Source organism: Lytechinus variegatus, chromosome 11 (genome assembly GCF_018143015.1).
Source record: "Lytechinus variegatus isolate NC3 chromosome 11, Lvar_3.0, whole genome shotgun sequence".
In the NCBI taxonomy this organism is placed as follows: domain Eukaryota; kingdom Metazoa; phylum Echinodermata; class Echinoidea; order Temnopleuroida; family Toxopneustidae; genus Lytechinus; species Lytechinus variegatus.
The window spans coordinates 10,243,112-10,264,814 of NC_054750.1; the positions used below are offsets into that span (position 1 = coordinate 10,243,112).

At 35.5% G+C, this 21,703-nt stretch overlaps 1 protein-coding gene across 1 annotated transcript in view; it reads left to right on the forward strand.

Annotated features, from left to right (window-relative positions):
• The window catches only part of LOC121424046 (histone deacetylase 3-like), a 40,375-nt gene extending 23,936 nt beyond the window's left edge, over window positions 1-16,439 (forward strand). Inside the window, exons 2-11 of the mRNA XM_041619624.1 lie at window positions 4,771-4,853; window positions 5,097-5,321; window positions 6,094-6,206; window positions 7,142-7,275; window positions 8,229-8,383; window positions 10,167-10,321; window positions 11,425-11,483; window positions 12,505-12,584; window positions 13,631-13,791; window positions 15,606-16,439. Coding sequence (XP_041475558.1) covers window positions 4,771-4,853; window positions 5,097-5,321; window positions 6,094-6,206; window positions 7,142-7,275; window positions 8,229-8,383; window positions 10,167-10,321; window positions 11,425-11,483; window positions 12,505-12,584; window positions 13,631-13,791; window positions 15,606-15,681 — 1,241 coding nt within the window. The 3' untranslated portion in view covers window positions 15,682-16,439. The remainder of the gene's footprint in view (window positions 1-4,770; window positions 4,854-5,096; window positions 5,322-6,093; window positions 6,207-7,141; window positions 7,276-8,228; window positions 8,384-10,166; window positions 10,322-11,424; window positions 11,484-12,504; window positions 12,585-13,630; window positions 13,792-15,605) is intronic.
• The last annotated feature ends 5,264 nt before the right edge of the window (window positions 16,440-21,703 follow it).

The window sequence follows — 21,703 nt, forward strand, 5'->3', positions numbered from 1 at the left end:
GTCAGGAAAAAGACTTTGGACTTATTAAAATTCTTGAAACAACCGGGTCTGGAAAAAAGACTTTGGATTTATATTATAATTTTTGAAACAACCGGGTCTGGAAAAAAGACTTTGGATCTATATTATAATTTTTGAAACAACCGGGTCTGGAAAAAAAGACTTTGGACTTATATCACAATTTTTTAAACAACTGGGTCAGGAAAAAGACTTTGGACTTATTAAAATTCTTGAAAGAACCGGGTCTGGAAAAAAGACTTTGGATTTATATTATAATTTTTGAAACAACCGGGTCTGGAAAAAAGACTTTGGATCTATATCACAATTTTTTAAACAACCGGGTCTGGAAAAAAAGACTTTGGACTTTTATTATATTTTTTAAACAACCGGGTCTGGAAAAAAGACTTTGGATCTATATTATAATTTTTGAAACAACCGGGTCTGGAAGAAAGACTTTGGACTTGTACTTTGATGTTTTATTAACCCGGTCTGAAAAAAAGACTTTGCACTTTTGTGCTATATGAACGCATTACTATAGGATTTTAGTTTAGAACGGATTCGCCAAAAATCCCTTCAAATTTATTACATTTGTGGGTAAAGTCATTATTACATTTGTGGGCGATCAAAAATTATTACATTTGTGGGTAAAGTGTTATTACATTTGTGGGCGTTATTACATTTGTGGGTAAAGTGTTATTACATTTGTGGGCGTTATTACATTTGTGGGTGCAACACCCCCCCCCCGCCCGGGGGGGCCACTTACATTGACGAGTGGATACCATGCGCGACCAAAAAAACACGTAAAAAGGATGTCTTTTTCACGATAGGGCACGTTACGTACGTAACGTGATAAGGGTGTCAAAAACACAAAAATAATGAAAAAAGGGTATCTATTTCGCTAGGAAAATTACGTGTTTAGGGTCGAATTTGCGGGGAAGATAAAACAAAATTAAAATGTTTTGTAAAGGATGTCATTTTTGCCCCAACACTTCGTGTTTAGAGTCCGATTTGCGCGAGGTGTAGAAGGTGGGGTCGTACTAAACCAAATAAGGTAAAGCCGACGACCGAAGGACCCGTAACAATAAAACATTCCTGTACTTGTTTAGGGTAAGGGTAGGGTTCGGAGACGCCAATACTTGTTAAGGGGTGCATTTTCAGAATATGGAAATTACGTGTTTAGGGTGCTTTTCGAGACCCCATGGTCGCGCATGGTATCCACTCGTGAATGGAAGTGGCCCCCCCGGGCCCCCCGGAAAAAATATTTTGTACCATTTCCAACTCCATATGTCCCTCCTTTCGGCATCAGTATTCAGTTCATCTGACTTTCCTTGAATCAGAGCACAATACAGCCATTCTCCATGCTGGTCTGAGTGGTCTCTCCATTCCATCTTTTCTTCCATGCTTATTCCTCTACTATTTTTTTTTATTTCTGTTCTAACAAGTTGTAGTTCTTTTATTAATAGAGTTTGGAACAGGATACCATATGTAATTAGATTGAATAAATCAAATTGAATAATATATTTAGCATGTCATATTTTGCCACTTTTGATCTTATTTCTTTAAATCTGTTTTCAATTCACATGCTATATATTTTTTAATTTCATATCCTTGTATATACTTTATTTCAGAGTTACCCCCCCCCACCCCACCCCAAGTTGTTTATCTCTTCCATATTGAGAAAATTACGTTCCAGCTTTCATCATTCTTTTGGACGAGTATGATAATAAAGAAGTTTGTTTGCTAGTCTTAAATTGGAGGCTTGCCTTATTGGCAAGAAATCAATGATAGCACGATATGATTAATAAAAGTACCAGTCGTGGTTCAAATTCAATTATGGACATATTCCAGTCATATTTAATGCAAACGTTTTTAGTTTCATCCAACTATTCCTTATTTTGAATACATGTATAGTTTACTGAATAATATGCATTTTGGCAAGGTAGTTTGACATTTTAGAACCGACTGAAAACGTTGACTAGCCCCTTTCACGAACCCTCCTCCCATCCCTTTGTTTACGGAAAAGTACAAATTGCGCAATCTTGATCGAGAACCACATGGTCATCAGAAATCTGATACTTGTGCTGTCTGGGGTTTTCATTCTAGGTGGGGGGGGGAGTGGAAAATACCGTCAGATCAAATACGCAAAGGCGAGACAAAGCTTATTTGACTTTGAAGGAATATTGCTCCCCCGGGATATTGCTTAGATATCAAGGTTTCTTGAGCATTCATGATGATGTATTTTGGGATTTATTCAATGTTGGCCCGTTTTAGCATAACTGTGAGACATGAAATATAATGGTAAGAACATGGAAAATATTGGCATTCATGATCTATGATTGCCTAACTTTGGTAAAAACTATTTCAACTTATTTCATACATTGTAATTTCTGTCAAACACTTATAAAAAAAATGTGTAACTTTTATCTTTGCTTGAAAAAAAAATCACAATTATCCAACACTCAAAACTTTGCACCCTAATAATTGTAAACAATGGCATATCTTTCAGTTTCAAGATTGATTTGACAATTCGTGCAGGTAAAAAAAATACCAAAACCTCACCTCAACCCAAGTCCCAAATATTACACATTCATAAATCAGTTCAAGTAACATTAAACCATTACCACTAACACTAAAAATTGCAACTTCGACTTTCCCTGTATTACACTTTAGAAAAAAAGGAACTTTTTATATGACCCATGTACTACCTCGTAAACGCCAACTGCATACAAGCTGGCGTTTTCTATTTTGTGAGTGTTCATTACATCACTCTGATATTTCATTACCGTCACCGGTACCATCAAAGAAAGAGAAATTATAGATTATTGACATAACAATATTTCAATCAATTTAAGTCATTAAAAAAATAAAAATGAAAATAAATATCAGGTCTATTATAACCGACAGGTGCGGATCCAGGGGTGGGGTGTGTCGTGTGTGCATACATGTACCCAAAATAAGTTTGGAATTGATGACTTTTTTTATTTGCTTGTCATTTTTCAGGGGGGGGGGGCAAAATTCCTTTATGAATGATGGCAATTTTTATTATTTTTATAGTGGAGGTCGTCTAATTTAGGAGACACAACCGCCCCCTCAAGATTTTGGAACCGCGCCAATCTATTGGCCCATATTATGATTGAGAAAAAATACAAACATCCTGTAGTTGTGAAACTTGACAAAGATGTAAAAGGTAGGTCGGAAAATAAGGGTAAACAAAATCATACATACATGTATAACATTTGATGGAGTTAATACTTTATCAAGTCACTCAAAACAATCATCAAAAATTAATTTTGAAATACTCGATCATGCACAGACTTCGAGGATACTGAATTCATAGCAATACATTCTTTCTCAGTCACTGATTGTGTGTGTACATGTACTTCTGTTATAAAATGTGTAGCTCTCTGGCTATACCAGCTCGCCATGCAGGCAAATAACGTAAACACGCTCACTAAAACCGCCATGCCTACACATGGTCAGGGCGGTGTGCTGGAGTCAGTCAGTGCCGTGGTGAGCGGGGTTTGGGATGCACGGTAGCGGTCAGCTAGCCAGGCGCTTGCTTCAAGCATGGAGATAGAAAATGCTTCGAGCAATTCAGGCGTGGCGCTCGCGGAATTTGGCGTGGCGCTATTTTTTTAGGCGTGGCGCTTCATCGATGGAATGATTTACGCGTGGCGCTAAATCTCCAAAATTGAATTACGCATGGCACTTGCGCCACACGAACTCAATGGCAGCGAGGGCCTTGCTCCACAGGTAGGATGGTAGCAGTGAACTCTCTCTGTTTTGATCCTCCGCTCTTCGGAGATTAGCGATAAATCGCAGTCAGTATCAGTAGCATAGATGAGATAATCATGCACTGGGATGAAATCTACATGTAGCTCATTAGTTAGCATGTGAAGAGTACAGGCGATGGGCATGAATTTTATATATATAATGAAGAGTCATCTTCAGGATGGAATCGTTAACAGAATGAGGAAGGGAAGGGTCATACGGCAAGAGAATGGCGCAAGTCATTTCGAAGGGATCCTGGGTGTTGAGTAGAGTAATTCTTGGAGAGGGTTGAAGAGCATCTTGTAAAAGTTTACTCACTTTTGCCAGAAGATCAGTGCGGAGATGGAGGGTTGACGGACAAGCAGCAATAACATGAGTCACTGTATCCTCATCATCATGGCAGAGTGGACATTTCAAATCAGTTTCTTTCTTGAGTTGGGCCGATTCCAAAACATTGCATACACAAATCGTGCATGCGCGGAAATCACAGCTCAATTCATGAATATTCATGAGTAGGACTATACATCGAGATCGTTCGCATTTGCATCAGATCAGAACAGGGTTTATGTGAGAATACTTCTTAGTTGGGGTTATCAATCTTGCAGCAGAGTTCTGTATTACTTGGACTTTAGTTAGCTGAGTATCAGCCATGTTACAAAGCAAACTACATGTATTACAATAATGTGACATGTCACAAGAGCCTGAAACAAGTTTCTTTGTTGTCCAAACAAGAACAAATCTTCCAAGTTTATATAGGGCAAACGAGGCAGATATACCCTTTTCCAAGACAAATTTGTCCAAAGCCATATGCTGATCAAACATAACACCTAGATTTCTGGCCGAGACACTAGGAACAATGGAAACATTTATCTTAATCAGGAAAGTTGTAATCTTCTACGAAATCAAAATTGTGTAAAACCTCTATTTTCTCGTCATTTAGTTTGAGAGCATTTCGAATTGACCATTGCTTTACCTCTTTTATTTTTACTTCTTACAATGTAGGTCCTGGTCATCCGATGAAACCACACAGATTAGCACTCACACACAATCTAGTACTCAACTATGGGCTCTACAAGAAAATGCAGGTAAGATCGTTAATCTCCTAACCAACTCATTATATTGCCCTTGAAAGTGCAAAGTGATCTCTTATCAGTTGTACCATAACCTTGTCATAGAGAGGATTTTAATTTTGTTGAGTTTAGTAGAATCAGAAATCTGTTTGACATAGGCAAAATGTGTTAATAATCTTGTCCGAAGAAGTGTTTTAGGTGACGATTCAACGGAAGGTTGACTAACACAGACTTACTTGCATTTTTTTTCTGTTCTAGATTTACAGACCATACAGGGCCACAGCTCACGACATGTGCAGATTCCATTCAGATGACTACATCGACTTTCTACAAAGAGTGACACCTCAGAACATCCAGAACTTCACCAAGAGTTTAAGTCATTTCAACGTCGGTGACGACTGTCCAGTGTTTCCAGGTCTCTTTGACTTCTGTTCAATGTACACTGGGGCATCCTTAGAAGCAGCAACCAAACTGAACAACAATGTGAGAATTTAGACATATTTTAGTATATAAATGAATACATGTTAGTGGGTATAGGAAAGTGATTTTTTTTTTGGGGGGGAGTAGTTTTGCCTTTTTGTGTCCCATAAGAGAACAATATCTATACAGTTCATAAAGCTTGTCAGGTAGGAGATAACTGTTTATTCTATGACAGTCCTGGTGGGTGTTTCATAAAGTTGTTCGTAAGATACGAATGCCTTTATGCACGACTGATGATCCTTTCTTGTTCTATGTGATATCCCTAGATGTAATTGAGTTATGGCTGAAGAACATGTTCCAGTCATGCATAAAGTCGTTCGTATCTTTACGAACAGCTTTATGAAACACCCACCCGATTGTAATAGTTAGAGACCAATGCTTTCCAGCCAATCAAAATCAAGGATTCCAGGAAATTGTAGGCCTATAGTGATGACAGTTTAGTTCGGATGTTGACAAATCTGACTTCTCCACGAGTGTACTTCTCATTTTTATTTTTAAAAAATATTACGTCAGTCTCTACTATGTTATCTCATATTTTTCAGGAATGATACCAATATTAAAAATTTTGTGATTTTGAGCAACTTGTTTTGAAATAGATTTTGGAAGAATCATGCTGGGGCCAATTTGTGAAATCTCTATGCTATTTGTTTCACCCCTCGTATACAATATCTTTTTTTTATGTCACTGATTATTTTTGTATATTTTTATAGTTGGAATAAATTTGCATTGTATTGAATTGAATTGTAAATTGTTATAAAATTGGTTTCCATTGCAGCTATGTGACATTGCAGTAAACTGGGCAGGAGGTCTTCATCATGCAAAGAAGTTTGAGGCTTCCGGGTTCTGCTATGTCAATGATATTGTCATTGCTATTCTAGAAATTCTCAAGTAAGCCATGTTTATATTTGATTTACGATCTTGAAAATGAATCTTGTTCATAGGTTTTGTATTTTTTCTTAAAACTCTAGAAGTCCTTTGATCTCAGGAATATTGTCAGATTCAGAATTTCCTATATATATAGTTAAAGTTATACAATTAGCTCAAGACATAGCACTGCTAGCATGCCCCTTTTCCCAATCTGCTGTATAACATGTTGTACAGTGTATCTTATCTCATGACGAAAATTGCCTTTTTGTTAAAGGGGAAGTTCACCCTGACAAAAAGTTTATTGTAAAAATAGCAGAAAAAATATTGCCGAAGGTTTGAGAAAAATTCATCAAATAATTAAAAAGTTATTAGAATTTCAACTATTTGATTTGTGACACCATATGCGAGCAGCATTCTTACATAGCGAATGGTAAAAAATCAATGAAATGTCATTTTCTCAGAAAATTGAAAATGGTTTTCACTGTAACTTTTGTATATCAATAGACAAATCATTTCACACCCGATCATGAAAAGAAAACAAAATTAAGTCATCAGGAACCATACAAAATTTGAAATTCATACATTTTATATTGCATAACACATGGGGCAGCTGCTCATTTATGACGTCACAAATCCCAAATTTTGAACTCTAATAACTTTCTTACTCTTTAACAGATTTTCCTCAAACCTTCACCAATATTTTTTACTATTTTTTCTGCTATTTTTACAACAAAGTTTTCTTCAGGGTGAACTTCCCCTTTAATACCATTTTATATTTGCTGATATGATAAAGATCAACAAGCAATGTAATTTCATTTAAGCTAGATGAACTACATCATAAATTCTTTCAAAATAAGTTCTTTTCCGTTATTTTTCAATTCCTTTTTCGTATGAATTAATCATCATTGTGCACAGTATTTCATGAGATTTACCATTCTTGTTCCCTTCTCTGTCAGGTACCATCCTAGAGTGCTGTACATTGATATAGACATCCATCATGGAGATGGTGTTCAGGAAGCATTCTACCTCACAGACAGGGTCATGACAGTATCATTCCACAAATATGGCAATCACTTCTTTCCAGGCACAGGTAACGGGCCTGTTTCATAAAAGAGTTAAAACTTTGGTGACTTTGCCAATATGGCAACTACAGTGTTAACAGGGCCCAGTAGCCAATCACAATCAAGGCTTTATGGGAATTACAATAATCGTAAAGTCACCATAGTTGTACGTCTTTATGGAATAGGGCTAACGTGTAGGTGAAAGGCATGTAATAATGAATATACGTATTATTGTAAATAGATAATCAATAAATGGGGTATTTTTAGTTTTCATTTCATTCAATTCCCAACTCTGAATTTTCTTTCCCACTCAGATGATGTGTATGAGGTAGATTCCTTCAAGTGGTGTTAGACCAGGTGGAGTGTTTCATCAAGTTGTCAGATCTGACATCTTTCCATGATTTTGATTGGCTGAGAGGCACGTAACTGTCGGATAAAATGGGACTTGTCGGATAAAACGTCTGACAACTCCTTTCATGAAACACTCCCCAGGTGGATATTGAACAAAATGGGCAGAGCCTAACTGGAAATAAGACAAAATGCTAAATGGGAATGATGATAATTAGACCAAAGGGTTAGTAGACAAACTGGTTGTAGTAGAAAACAGGGCCCCGTCTTACAAAGAGTTACGATTAATCAAATCAGTCGTAACTCTATGGAAATCCATCAGTATCATAATTTTTTCTACAGGAAATTTGCAAAATGTCCTTTGTAAACAAAGGAAAACACACCAAATTGTCAAGAAATCAATTACTTTATGGATATACATTCATATCTAGATTTTTTTGAACAAACATGCATTTCATATGTTGATTTTGCATGCTTTCCAAGGTTGCGATTGATAGGATCAGTTGCAACTCTTTGTAAGACGGAGCCCTGGTTGTAGATCAAGTAGGATTAGATCATTTGGCGTTAGACAAACACAAAGTAGCGCAGCGATTTTGTAGACCGATCAGTTTACTGTCTATTTCTTTTCTTCCAGGTGACATGTATGAGGTGGGCTTAGAGAACGGGCGTTACTACTCCATCAACGTTCCCCTCAAGGATGGCATAGATGATCTCATGTACTCTGGTCTCTTCAAACCAGTTATACAAAGTGTCATGGAGTTCTATAGACCTACGTGTATAGTCCTACAGGCAAGTCTCTCAATTCCACTTTCAAAGTGTAGATCTTTTGATTCTTATGCAAGAAACAACAATGAATACATGTGAAGCTGTGCTGCAAACTCTGACAAAAAAAATTGTTATGAAACTCTGACAGGAATAATAATGAAAATAATAAAAGAAAAAAGGGGTGAAAGAATTACTTGCGTAGGAATACACATGATATTGTACCCAAACATTTACACATTGAAAGATAAATACCAGTTGTGGTAACACATTTAAAATGAGTTTGAACAGAATCCAATAAAGTGATCACCCAAGTCTTTGTTTGTATTATGTGATAAATGGCTCTGGAAAAAAAGTGCACTTGTTGAGAAATGCGCAAAATATTCACAGAATTCCATAAAATTTTAGGTATTTTCCCCAGCAGTACGGTATTAATACACTGTCCCACATACTCATTTTTGTGTTATCATTAAAATTATTGGTTTTCAGCTAAGATTTCATGATTTCACAAAGATAAGTTGATTTCAATGTACCAGATATAGATCTATGATAAAGTAGCGGTAATTAACCTTGATTTAAAGGCTTTCTCATGAAATAATTGTTTGCTGCAAGTACTTCTTTTTTTTTACCTTTAAACAATGTAGAATCTAGTATACATGCATGTAGTAATAGAAGTGACCAGGGTCCCGTAACACAAATGTTAGCGATTGATCGTACGCTTGATTTTCACGATTGATTGTACATTGTAGTCAATGGAATCAATCGTAGAAAAATGTTCTACGATCATTGCTAACCTTTGTGTTACGGGCCCCAGATTGTACTTGGGTATTGTTGTTCATGAGGATGGTTAAGGTAAGGGTTAGAAAACAAAGAAATGGTAAAAAAATAAAAAATGTCTGAAAAAAATACAAAGTCTGGTGAATAAAATACCAATCTTGGAAGTGCAGAATGAAAATTTGCTCTTTTGAAGGATAGCAGCTCTGTGTATTCATTTTAATTCCGACTGACCAAGAAGTTTCTATCAATGGAGTTCAAACAGGCAACAAATTTATTCAAGCAGCTGTTCATTTCTAAAGAAGCACAAAAGAAAGAACAGCAGTTTTTGATGTCCGCCTTCAAAGCTGCCAGTTTCAGTGAAGAAATCCGATTAGTGAAATTTTACGAATATCCATTTCGATCAATTTTCCATCTTTTATATTAATAAACAGAAATTTGTACGCATGACAAGACATCAATAACCAAGCACTATTACGCTGAGATATTCGCCCAGATTAAAACAATTTACCTATAATTTGTGGAAAAAGCAAGAATTTGACCCTTACTGAAACCAGATTTTAACACTTTTCAGATCGTTTGCGGCAAATGAAAATTTCAAATGTGGTCGATGGAATATTGCTATTCATTTTTGTATATGCCAGATGAGTGCCCGCACATGCCCAGTTGAGGAAATTTGAGTTATATTTCAGGACATATTGCATAGTTTATTTTCACATGCCTCCAAATTGTGTACTACACATATAACCAGACCAGATGCGGCGAAAAAGTAATTATCATCACAATAGCATATTTCCCTTTATATATGACCTATAGCTGCAGAGTCACGCGGGAATCATTTGTCTACACAATTGCAGAGAAAGTGCATGCCTGACATACTTTCTGCTGATGGCTTCGAAGCTTGTTCAAAGGGATTTTGTTGCTGTTACTCCATCTCATTTAAGCCTTGGTCTGACAATAAGAATCTAAAGCACCAACTCTCCCACTTGTTAATCTCATTTCTATTTAAGATGAATCTGTGTTTTTATCTCTACAGTGTGGAGCAGACTCTTTAGGTTGTGACAGATTAGGGTGCTTCAGTCTCAGTATCAAAGGCCATGGGGAATGCGTAGAGTATGTCAAACAATTCAATGTACCCCTACTAGTGATGGGTGGGGGCGGTTACACGGTCAGGAATGTAGCAAGGTGTTGGTGAGTACTGATGTTTATCATTTGTGTAAACAGGGTCTTTTATATAAGAGATACAATTTGTTGTACATTCCATTGCGATTGTAAGTCTATTGCAAAGCATGTAGAAAATGTCTCTATTATAATATTATATTGTATCTATTAATGTTTTATTTCCCAAGGCATCTCTTTCAATGAGTTATGATTGATCGGATCAATCTCAACTTTATAAAGCCAGGGGCCTGTTGCGTAAAGCGTTGCAATCGATCGCAACTCTGAAAACCATGCGCAACTTGATTTTCAACCAATCAACAGTGCATTTGGGACTTGCGTTTGATTTTTTTTACTTGCATTTAAACGCAACTCTTTCTGCAACAGGCCCCAGGGAAGTTACCATCTAGAATATAATGTTTATGATCATTCAAAATGCTTTTTTAATATGAATACTCATTTATGTATTATTGTTGTAATCAATTCTGGTGTTCCTCTCTCTTTTGAAAGGGATGTTATGTCCATTGCCTATCTGAATAATTTTTGCATTGATGGATGCCATAGTTGTGACCAATAACAATTTTTGCAATACGACACTCTAGGTGTTTCAGTCATTGTATGAGATTGATATTCAGAAATTTACATTTTAACAAGTCTGCATGAGTAAACCGATAAGGACTAACAAAAAAAAAATGAATTTGGATAGGATGGATTAATCAGATGATAAACTTAGCTTAGGTGATTTGTTAAGGTAAAGTTGATTCTACCTCTTGTGGGATTTAGAGTAACTGATTACCTTTCTTGTGAAGTGTTTACAATTTTTTTCTTCCGTGCTGTCATTCATTGTTGATGTATAAACATTCTTGAAATGATTAAGAAAAAAAATTCTTGTTTTTTTTTTTGGGGGGGGGTAGAAAAGTAATGTAGCAATAAATCTCACGTTTTATTCTGTATTTTTTGATATCATTCCCACAAGGAATATTTTTTCTTGTTGAATTGTATTTCTGTGGAAAGTGAATAGGGCATTGGCCTGTGTGTAATAACTAAAATTACCCACTATGAAACTGGGAAATTGCTTTTATGATTTTTTGCCATCTTTTATGAAGTGTTAATTTATTTTGTTATTATTTCTACAGGACATATGAAACATCGTTATTACTCAATGATGAGATCAGCAATGAGCTTCCTTACAATGGTAAGTAAAGCGATTGTGTCATGGGAAATTCCATAAAATAACCTTTTAATGTGTTTGTGCCCCCTTCCCCACTCTGTCCCTTCTTCCTATTTTTATTTTACTTCATAAACTGCTCAAGCAATGATAATTTGAGAGGATTAGAATCTTTCATATGAAATAACAAACATGCAAATAATTTAGCAAGGCCTCACACAAAGTATAAGAAGCTAGACATACATATTTTATGAAATTGCCCATATGCTTCTCAGGAGAAAAAAACACCTGCTATATGTTGCTGAAAAGGATGAAAATAAGTTTGCTACATATGCATGCAACTGCCAGCTGCATGTATATTCAAGTGTTACATAATTGTGATATTGTATTAAATACTTTGATACAGAATATCATTTGTGATTTATCTAAACAATCTTCACAATGTTATATCATGGCCTCAACAGAAGTGGTTGAAACCATAATGGGTGTTGGGAAGCGAAAGGTTGATCCCCGATCTAGCTTTTGAGAGTGCATTACCCATTTTCATGCCTACGATAAATTGATTAGATTCATTGTTGATACAATGTTTTAAATAATATAGAAGGGGAAATAAAACTAGGAGGATGGGGATAAAGCCTTCTTTGTGCATTGAGGCCTTCATCTATATGTCTTCTTGTTTTTTCTTGGAAGTTACTCCAACATTGATTCAGTGTGGGCTCAAACTTCAATAAAGTAGGAGGGAATTAAATCAGGAAAAGGTATAAGAAACCACTTTGGGAAATTGACGTCTATATGTCTATGTCTTTTATCATTGAAATTATTCATCATTTCTATTTCTTGTGATCATTAACTTTAGGGATAATATTTTCAAAGCACTTATGCTATTGTGCATGAAGTATAGAGTAGAAGTATGGCTGTATGGCTAATTTGGAGATACTTGGAAGGGAATAATTGAAGAACTTCTGAGGTCTGAATGAAATGATAAATGAGTGACTGAATATCCAATCTTGATCCATAATGATTGATTGATTAATTTCATTTTCTTTAGATTACTTTGAGTACTTTGCTCCAGATTTCACATTGCATCCAGACACCACAACTAGAATAGAAAATCTCAACACCAAAGCAGTAAGTCTTGTGTTACTTTGCACAGAATTGTTGCTGATTTTTCTTTTGTAGTTTCTCTTCACTTCTGTTGATTCGCACTATACTTGACATTTGGTGCAGTTGGAGAACAATGCAAAACAAAACAAATGATTGTAAATAATGACCAAGAAGTGAAACTCATTAGCTTTTGAATATTTACAAATCTTCACTTCCTATAGTTCTTTGGGACACCATGCACTTTATTTGTATCAAGTACTGACTTTGCTTCAGTATAAAAACTCATTAAATGTATGAATTCGGACAGAATTGAATTAAAGAAGTGCATTCAAGTTTGTTTTCCTTATCATTCCTCATTTTGTTAATTATGTTATTTCAATGGCATTTTCGAATGATGCAGTGTGTCAGTGTAGATTAAGTTATGTATAATAAAGACGATAGTGCTTATTTTGCTATTTCATCACCAGCTGATAAAACAAATTATTGTCCCTCATGAATAATCATCAATATTCGCTTACCAAATTTGCTACCTCTTTTACAAGCAACCAGATAATGTATATTCAAAGTTGTTAGGTTAGAATATTGTGACTCTATTGGCTATGTTGTGGGGCAAATTGAGGAAGCCAGGTAAAAGGATTTTATGGCCTGCTCACATTTTGGCTGGGTCTGATGTTAAGTATATATCAAGACCCCTATTTGTAAAAATATTTTATCCATTGAAGTGTCGACACAATACTTCACATCTTTATGGTGATTGTCAGGGCCTTGTCTTACAAAGAGTTGAGATTGATCCGATCAATCCCAATTATGGACGGCCAGCAACGTCAACATCTTTTATGCTTGTTTGTTAAAAATTATTTTCTATGATGTGTATTCATGCAGTTATTGTTTTCTTGAAAATTCACTGTGCTTCTCTTTGGTGACAAAGGACATTGTGCAAATTTCCTGTCGAAAAAATTATGACACTGATGGATTTCCATTGAGTTACAATTGATTGGATCAATCGTGACTCTTTGTAAGATGGGGCGCAGGTCATAAAAAATAATTTCTCTGATGTTTTTTCCCCACAGTACATTGACCAAGTGAGGCAACAAGTCCAGGACAATCTCAAGTGTATAGCCCACGCACCTAGTGTACAGATGCAGGATGTTCCTCCAGATATCCTCAGTCTAGAGAATGTTGAAGAACAAGACCCCGATGTTAGGAACAGTACCAAGGAACAAGATGAGAGGTAAGACCTATTGATAAGTTGTCAAAAATTAAAGGGATGGTCCGGACTGAAAATACTCATATCTAAATAAATAGAGTAAAATTCACAGAGCAAAATGCTGAAAATTTTATCAAAATCTGATAACAAATAATGAAGTTATTGAATTTAAAAGTTTTTCAATATTTTATGAAAAGTTATATGCACATCATCATGAATATTCATCAGGTAGGCTGATGATGTCACATCTCACTTTCCTTTTTCTTATGTTATTACATGAAATCATAAATGTTTCATCTTTTCAAGCATGTGTAAATGATGTGTCTCCATCATGATGAAATAAGTTGCGGCAGGAAATAACTAATGCACTTAATCAGATGTCAGTCCTATTATTTTAGTTCCTGGTAGGAAAATTTTGAATAAACCTACTTTCATATAACAAAATACAAAAGAATAAGTGGGGATGTGACATCATCAGGCCACCTAATGAATATTCATAAAGACATGTTTAGAACTGTTTTACCGGAATAATTCAAATCATCTTTAAAATTCAATAACTTCGTTATTTGTTATCGGATTTTGATCAAATTTTCAGCATATTGCTTTGTGAATTGTACTCTATTTTATATTGAGATATAAATATCTCCAGCCTGAACCATCTCTTTAACTTTCCAGAGATAATGTAAATTTACTTTTAACAATATATATTCCTTGAGAAAAAAAATATACAGATGTGTGGCTATGAGATCAACTTGATATGAGATAAAGAGTTATTTGTAACTTTAAAGATAAATAAAGTACTGTAGTTACAGTAAACACTGATTTCACGAGAAAGTGTATGAAACCAAGCTTACCGTAATTGTCACTATATCATCGAGGATCTAGATCTGGTACAGTTACATAAACTGAACTTTTTGAAATCTTGAAATCTACGCTGAAAAATTTTCACACTGAAGATCACTAACACAGGTAAGCGCACATGGGACAGTGTATTATTATTGCTTTGAATGTCGGCCCGACGCTTGACCCGAATCCCGTGCTTATTTGCTAATTTCTCAGCAATTACACAATTTCTCCCAGAATCTTTGGGCACATATTTTTTATTCATACAAACAGACACTTTGGTGGTCATTTCATTGGATTCTGTACGAACTCATTTTGAAATCGTTTCCACAACTGGAATTTATCTTGAAGACATCCTTTAGTGTCTCTGCAAATATGATTTATGATACTCCCATTGATTGATATGTAGTAGGGGGCATACTCTTAAATGATTTCACCAAAGAAGTGATTGGGTTTTTTTTACTGCACAAAAAAAAATGGAATTAACTTGCGACTGTAGTGGCAATTAAATCTTTGTGAAACACTCTCTCGGTTTCTGTGTAGAAAACAATCTTTCAAGCCTTTCTCAGTTTGTGCAAAATGGTTTTGACTCAAATATTTAACATGGATTTGCTTCCCACTGTATAATAGGGGTTAAAAGAAAAAGGCGATATGTCCTTTGATGTTGTTTAGATTCTTTGTATTGCCATACAACTTATTGTTAGGTGTTTGGTACATTTTGATTTAATTATTTTTTTAAAGTAAATAAGATATTTTCTTTGATGCTTTGGTTTTGTGTAGATTCTTTTTTTTTGCAAATTATTGCTAGGTGGATCGTACTTATTGATATAATTCGTGCATTTTTTAGAAGAATAAATGTCAAGTTCCTGAGGTTGATTGTATTCTTATCTTGTTACAGTTACTCTTAGGAGGTTGGTGCATTTTGATTTGATTATTGCAATGAATTTAGATACCTATTTCCATCTTGTTTCTTGTTATTTTTGTTTATTTTCCAGGATTGAGCCAGCAAACGAGTTCTATGATGGAGAGAAAGACCAAGATAAGGAGGATGGTGTTGTGTTAGATGTATAACAAACGTTGCATTCACTGATGATTAATGTGAATGCACTCCTATTCAGTCAATGAGAAGGGGAGTTCACATATGTATTCAAGCACCACATGCGTATTTCCTGGTCATCAATGTATTGTTGTTTGCCGTGAATGGCTTGTCTGAGCTACTACCTGATGTAGCAACGTAGTGTTATGTTGGGTTGCCATGTGTTTGGATTTGAACTTGACCTTTACAGTTTCATCTCTCTAATTGATTTAATATTCCATGTTATACAACTCCCAAGAATGTTATGTAATCTGATTGGTCCAAATTGGATCACTTGATATTGCGTGAATTGCACTATTGCATCCAAAATGCACTATCCTGCACTCTGACATCATACCAAAAGCACTATCCTGCACTCTGACATCAGAGTGGGGGATTGTATAAAACAAACAATGCATGCATTCTTGTGCATAGAGGATCTAAACAATGAACTTTGTGCTCAACTCGCCAAATGGATATGCCGCACTCGGTCCTGCCGCTCCTGCGGACGTCGTTGCGGTATATCCATTGGCTCTCCTTGCACATCGTTCATTATTTGGCCCTGCATGCACGCGCTTATGTGCATTATTTTTATAGTGACACTCTCATGCAAATTGTTGAGATGGTGTAATGAGCTGTGGTTCAGATGATAACTATTTTTAATAATACTTAATAATTTGCAATATTGATATAGCACTTAATATAATTTTTCCTTGAGCATGGCTACCCTGATATAGGTACCCAAGCATTCAAGGAAGTCCTTCCTCCCCTGTACCCATTTACTGTATCTGTGTCGAGACTGGCAATTGTAGCTACATGCCTTAACAAAGGACATAATCTACATTTGCCATTCTCCACCCGGGTGTGGTTTTAACAGAACTGGTATCTACCAAGCCCTCATTTATAGTGTAATGATTAATCATAGACTGGTACACTACAGTGAATTCAAATATAATTGATAATGTCCATATGTACCCTGAATCTTTGAAGATAAGTTCAGGAATGTAATCTACGTATTGAGGTGAATATCACATTATGACCAATGAATATGCTTGCTTTGATTCCTTTCATCACGTATGTCAACTCCTCTTCTCATCTGTACAATATGTAATGTATTACAGTCACAATGCATCATTCAAATGTAGAAAATATTTGTTATTTCCTTACTATGCCATGATAGCAGTTGTATGAAAGCACTATTTTGATGTATACATGTACCTGTAATGCCTTAATGCTGCAGTAGCAAAAAAAAAGAAAAAACCCACTCCCTTTATTCAACATGACCCGTCCCCTTCTCACACTGTCCGTTTCCCACATTAGTGAATAAGCCACTAATGCCTGTTTGGTTTACCCAGCCACTGCCCTCCATCCTATTGAGGGCTAATTCCATTCCAGCAAGCAGTTGGTAGGAGATCCTTTATTTCCTCATTTCCAGTTTAGGCTGTGCAGTTCATCTGATACCCAATCGGTCTAAAACTACGTAGCGTATCTTATTTGACTAAATGGTAATAGACCAACTTGTAATAAGAAAGAACCATGCAAACTGAGTAAGTCAAGCGACATTAGTTCATGATTACACGGCAAAAACGCCAGTGTTAATATAACACCAGCCTGGTATCTATATCGAACACACCAGAGAAGTGATGAAACAACACCAGTTTTAATGCTTATCTGGTGTTAGCCAAACTGGTTTTGATTCAACACTTCCCTGGTGCGTTCCGATATAGATGCTAGGCTGGCGTTTAATCAACTCTGGAGTTTTTGCAGTGTATGAAACAGATTTATGGTACTATTAATTACAGATGGGTATTCAGTCAAGAATGGCTGCATAAAACTGTCAGGCAATATTATTTGGCTATAGTGGTGATATGCAAAGGGAGATACGAATCTTAAATATTTTGGCCTGTATTCTGAAGTTGGGTTTAACGTAAACTGAGGTTTAAATTGTGGTTTAAGTATGGACAGCCAATTGTTACATAATCACTAATGGTAAAGAGACATTAAACTTCAGCTCATTCGGCTCTCAAATCATTTATAATTGTGTAGGAAGTATAAATAAATGATTGTCTTCACCATCGATAAATCAGGAAAGAGCACAGTAAACATAAGAAACATACAACTTAATAAAAATTTTGATACTTATGGCTTTCCATATTTGAACCACAACTTTAAACCTGAGTTTAAATTAAACCTGACTTCAGAATACGGGCCTTTGACTGCAGAAACAAACAGTACCATCAGGTATGAGGAAGTAGTTTTTTTCTGAACTTTGTTTGGTTTATTAGCCATTTGATCTTGTAGACAATGTGGTTGGTCCAATTCCCAGATCATTTCAAACACCACTATGGCAATACCCATTTGATCTTCTATCAGTTGGTCTTCTTGCTTATTTCATCTAATGATCAAAATCATTAAACAAGATGTAGTAGATACAGTGATTGCAATACAACATACTAGCAGGAAATATACTGCACCCGCTTTTAATTAAAGGCTTTTTGTCGAGTGAACTTTGTGAAGACACCAAGTGGCACTTTTTTACCTACATTTTTAATGTACTTTTAGCCCATATGATAGATTGAAGCAGGACCCAGTTACATAAAATGTTTTATCCTTTGCAATTGTTATAATTCTTTGATATTAGACAACCAATCAACAGGCACTGTTTCACATAACATGTCCATTACCAGTGCTAGTATTCTGTGACATATCTGTACTTATTCATTTCAATGACACCGTTTTTAGTGGCTTTTTAACTGTAGCGTATAGCTTGTACAGTAGCCTGACATTGATTACAAGTTTTGTGATAATAGGTCCAAGCACTGTAAATGTTGGCAAGGTCACAGGCTTGGATCAATTAGAACTCTGCCCTTTGATCTGAAAAGTATTATGACAATATTGTAACTTTAAATATGCAATTAGGTACTATACTTTGTTCAGAAATTAATAAGAAATTATAGAACATATCGTGTATTTGTCATGGTCGCTTTCAAAATTGAGGTTAAAACGTATTCAGAGACAGGTCCGTATATGCATGATAGTTGGATATATCAAACTTTCATCAAAGTTTACTTGCTACCTTTTAGAACTGAGTGTATCATGTAGGAATTTCATGATTCAGTGAACGATGGTTTGGCATAACAGTTTGTCACCTTTTAGAACAGGGTGTCTCGTATAGGAAATTCATGAATCAAAACTTCATTTGTGTCCATTGGGTGATTTCTAGGCTGAATATGTCAAATATTTAGTAAAAAAAACCTGAGTTGTTGTTTCAAATAATAATGATATTAATTTCTTGTAAAGTGCATACTATCATGCTTCTTTTCAAGAAAAAGCTCAAATCTTTACAAATTGCTAGCATTGATCTTCCATGCAATACACTGCCAACAGACAGAGACAGATAATTTGATCTTCTTGGAATCTTTGAGATTTGGAGCAGTTATTTTTTAAAACCAAATTGTAGATTTCCCTTTCTTTGAAAGTGAAACATGCATAAATAAACCTGAAACTTAACAGGATAAAGCCTGGCGCACATTTACACGATCCAATATGACCCACTTTTTTTTTACAAATTGCATTTTGCAGTGGATATGAAATTTCCAAGTTCTAAGTGAACTTCTGTGTATTTTATGTTTGGAATAATGCTGGGAACTTAGAAATCTGCAAGCTTTTTGGTTTCTTTGAAAATCAAATCATACCAAATTGTGTACTGTTCACCAGGCTTAACTGTTACATTACAGGTATATGTATTTGTGTACATTATTTTTACTGAATAAATGGCATAAGTAATTCTATGGGAGCGCATATCTGGGCGCATCGTGGTCTAGTAGTTCTGACTCTCGCCTTTAATACAGAGGGCCGTGGGTCTGAATCCTAGCCATGGCATGATTTCAGTCAGCAAGAAATTTATCCACATTGTGCAGCACTCAACCCAGGTGAGGTCAATGAGTACCCGCCAGTATTAATTCCTTGCATGCACTGAGCGCTGGTGATGGTAGCTCAAGCTAAAGCTGGGGTAATAATAGCAAGCATGTTGTATCCTCAGGCAAATAGGGCTATATAAATACAGCTATTATAATTATCTGGGGTTTTTCTCAATGAGAATAATCTGACCAAAAGTCATGCTTAAATGCCAATTTGCATGTAATATTACATTACATAATCTCACTAATCTCTAATTCTGGTAATTATGTGCATCTGTAGCATCATTCAACCAGCCACAGGGATTTTTATGTACCACATGCACCTGGAAATTCAAGTCAAATTTTGAGTCAGACTTCAATCTTGGTGGAAACAACCCTCTCATCTCCATTTCTTGGGCCCACGTTTTAACAAGATTCTTTACTATGGAAAATGATAAGATGGAAAAAAAAGTTAGATGGTGACAAGTTCTAGGGTACCTTGTAAACACTACCTGTTGTGTAATTTATGTGACTCAAAATCACCCAAAATGTACCAATATTCTATTTTTGTATAACTATTTGTTGATTGTATACTCTATAACACTGTTATGTTTTAGTAGATGATGAGAGATATTTATTCAGACCCGTTGACATGTTTACTCTTGTTTGATACAGAGTCAAGGATATTTTGCAGTCTCAGAAAGTCATAATCTTGGAAATCCTGTTGTCTATTTTCACTTTCAGAAAATTTATGAACATATTCATGGCTACCAATATGTAATTTGGATATTCTTTGTACAGGGACTAAATAGTTTTAGTAGGCTATGGGGAATGATGAACTATGCAATGGTAACTTCCATGAAAATCTTGATTCTGATTGGCTAATTAGTGATGTTGCCATGGTAATTACTATTGATTGCAAAGTACAATCATTTATTCATAAGAGTAAAAGATATTTATTCAGACCTAAGGTTTACTCGTGTATGGGATCTTCCGCAGTCTTAGAAATTCATAGTCCTCATGGAGACAGAGGCAAAAGTATCTGTCTGGCACTATGTAACCAGGACTCAAATCAGTGATTTTCGCTGTCCAGTGTTATAAGCTACTGAAATCCTTGCATCTGATTGGCTCAGAGGAGATTAGTGATTTTTTTTTGTTTAATGAAATATGTCCCTGGTCCCTTGAAATCGCCTTTTGTACTGGATCCATTGATGATTTTTGGGGGGCTTTTCCATTTGCAGGGGTTATTTCAGACATTTTTCGGGGACTCAATTGTCCTCAATCCCCCATATTTTTTTTTTGCTTTGTTCTTTGTTTAGTATTTTGTGGTGCTGATTACTTCATTATTTCATTCTCAAAAGAGGATAGAATTATTATTTGATACTATTAATTTGACCTCTCAAGTGATATTGATGGGGAAATTAATATAATAATTGTAAATTATTTCACTGCAGACTTATTTCTGAAATTTAAGTCGGTTGTAGGGTTGTGACTTTTTTGTATGAGAAATGTACATAGTGGTGAAACCCGAACTTGTATTGTAATTTTTCGAACCTTCCATGTAAATATGCATAGTATAGAATTTCTGAATATTTTTTGTGTGCTGTACGTGTTTTGTTACCAATGTGTACATTGTCTATTGAAATATTAAGTAAGTGTAATGTTTTTTGGAATGGCAATACAAATGTCCGTGTAAATAAATAAAATACACAAGCACACAGGAAAGCATTTGGTGTTTCAAGGTTTGTTTTATTGAAATGTTCTGCCACATAAAACACAATTCATGTGATAAATTTGTTTACTAGGTTCAAGTTGTACTGAGCTTTGGAAAAAAATTCCTCCTTTCTTGAAAAAAGTCATATACCATGGTTGTTTTATTGGCCTTCTTAATTTTTACCTTGTTTTATGAATTCACTACTTTAAGATGTTTCAAGGATCTTCCCTGTGTGTTGAGCATGGTGGCCTCCTTTTGATTGAAGTGCTCCCCCCTCCTCCCCCGACCGACTTGGATATACAATCTTGTGGGTGGGGTTTACTATTAACCCTGATGTATGAACGTCCCTCCCCTATGCACACTTTACGACTGTTCGCGATCTGATTTTGGAACGAATCGCATATT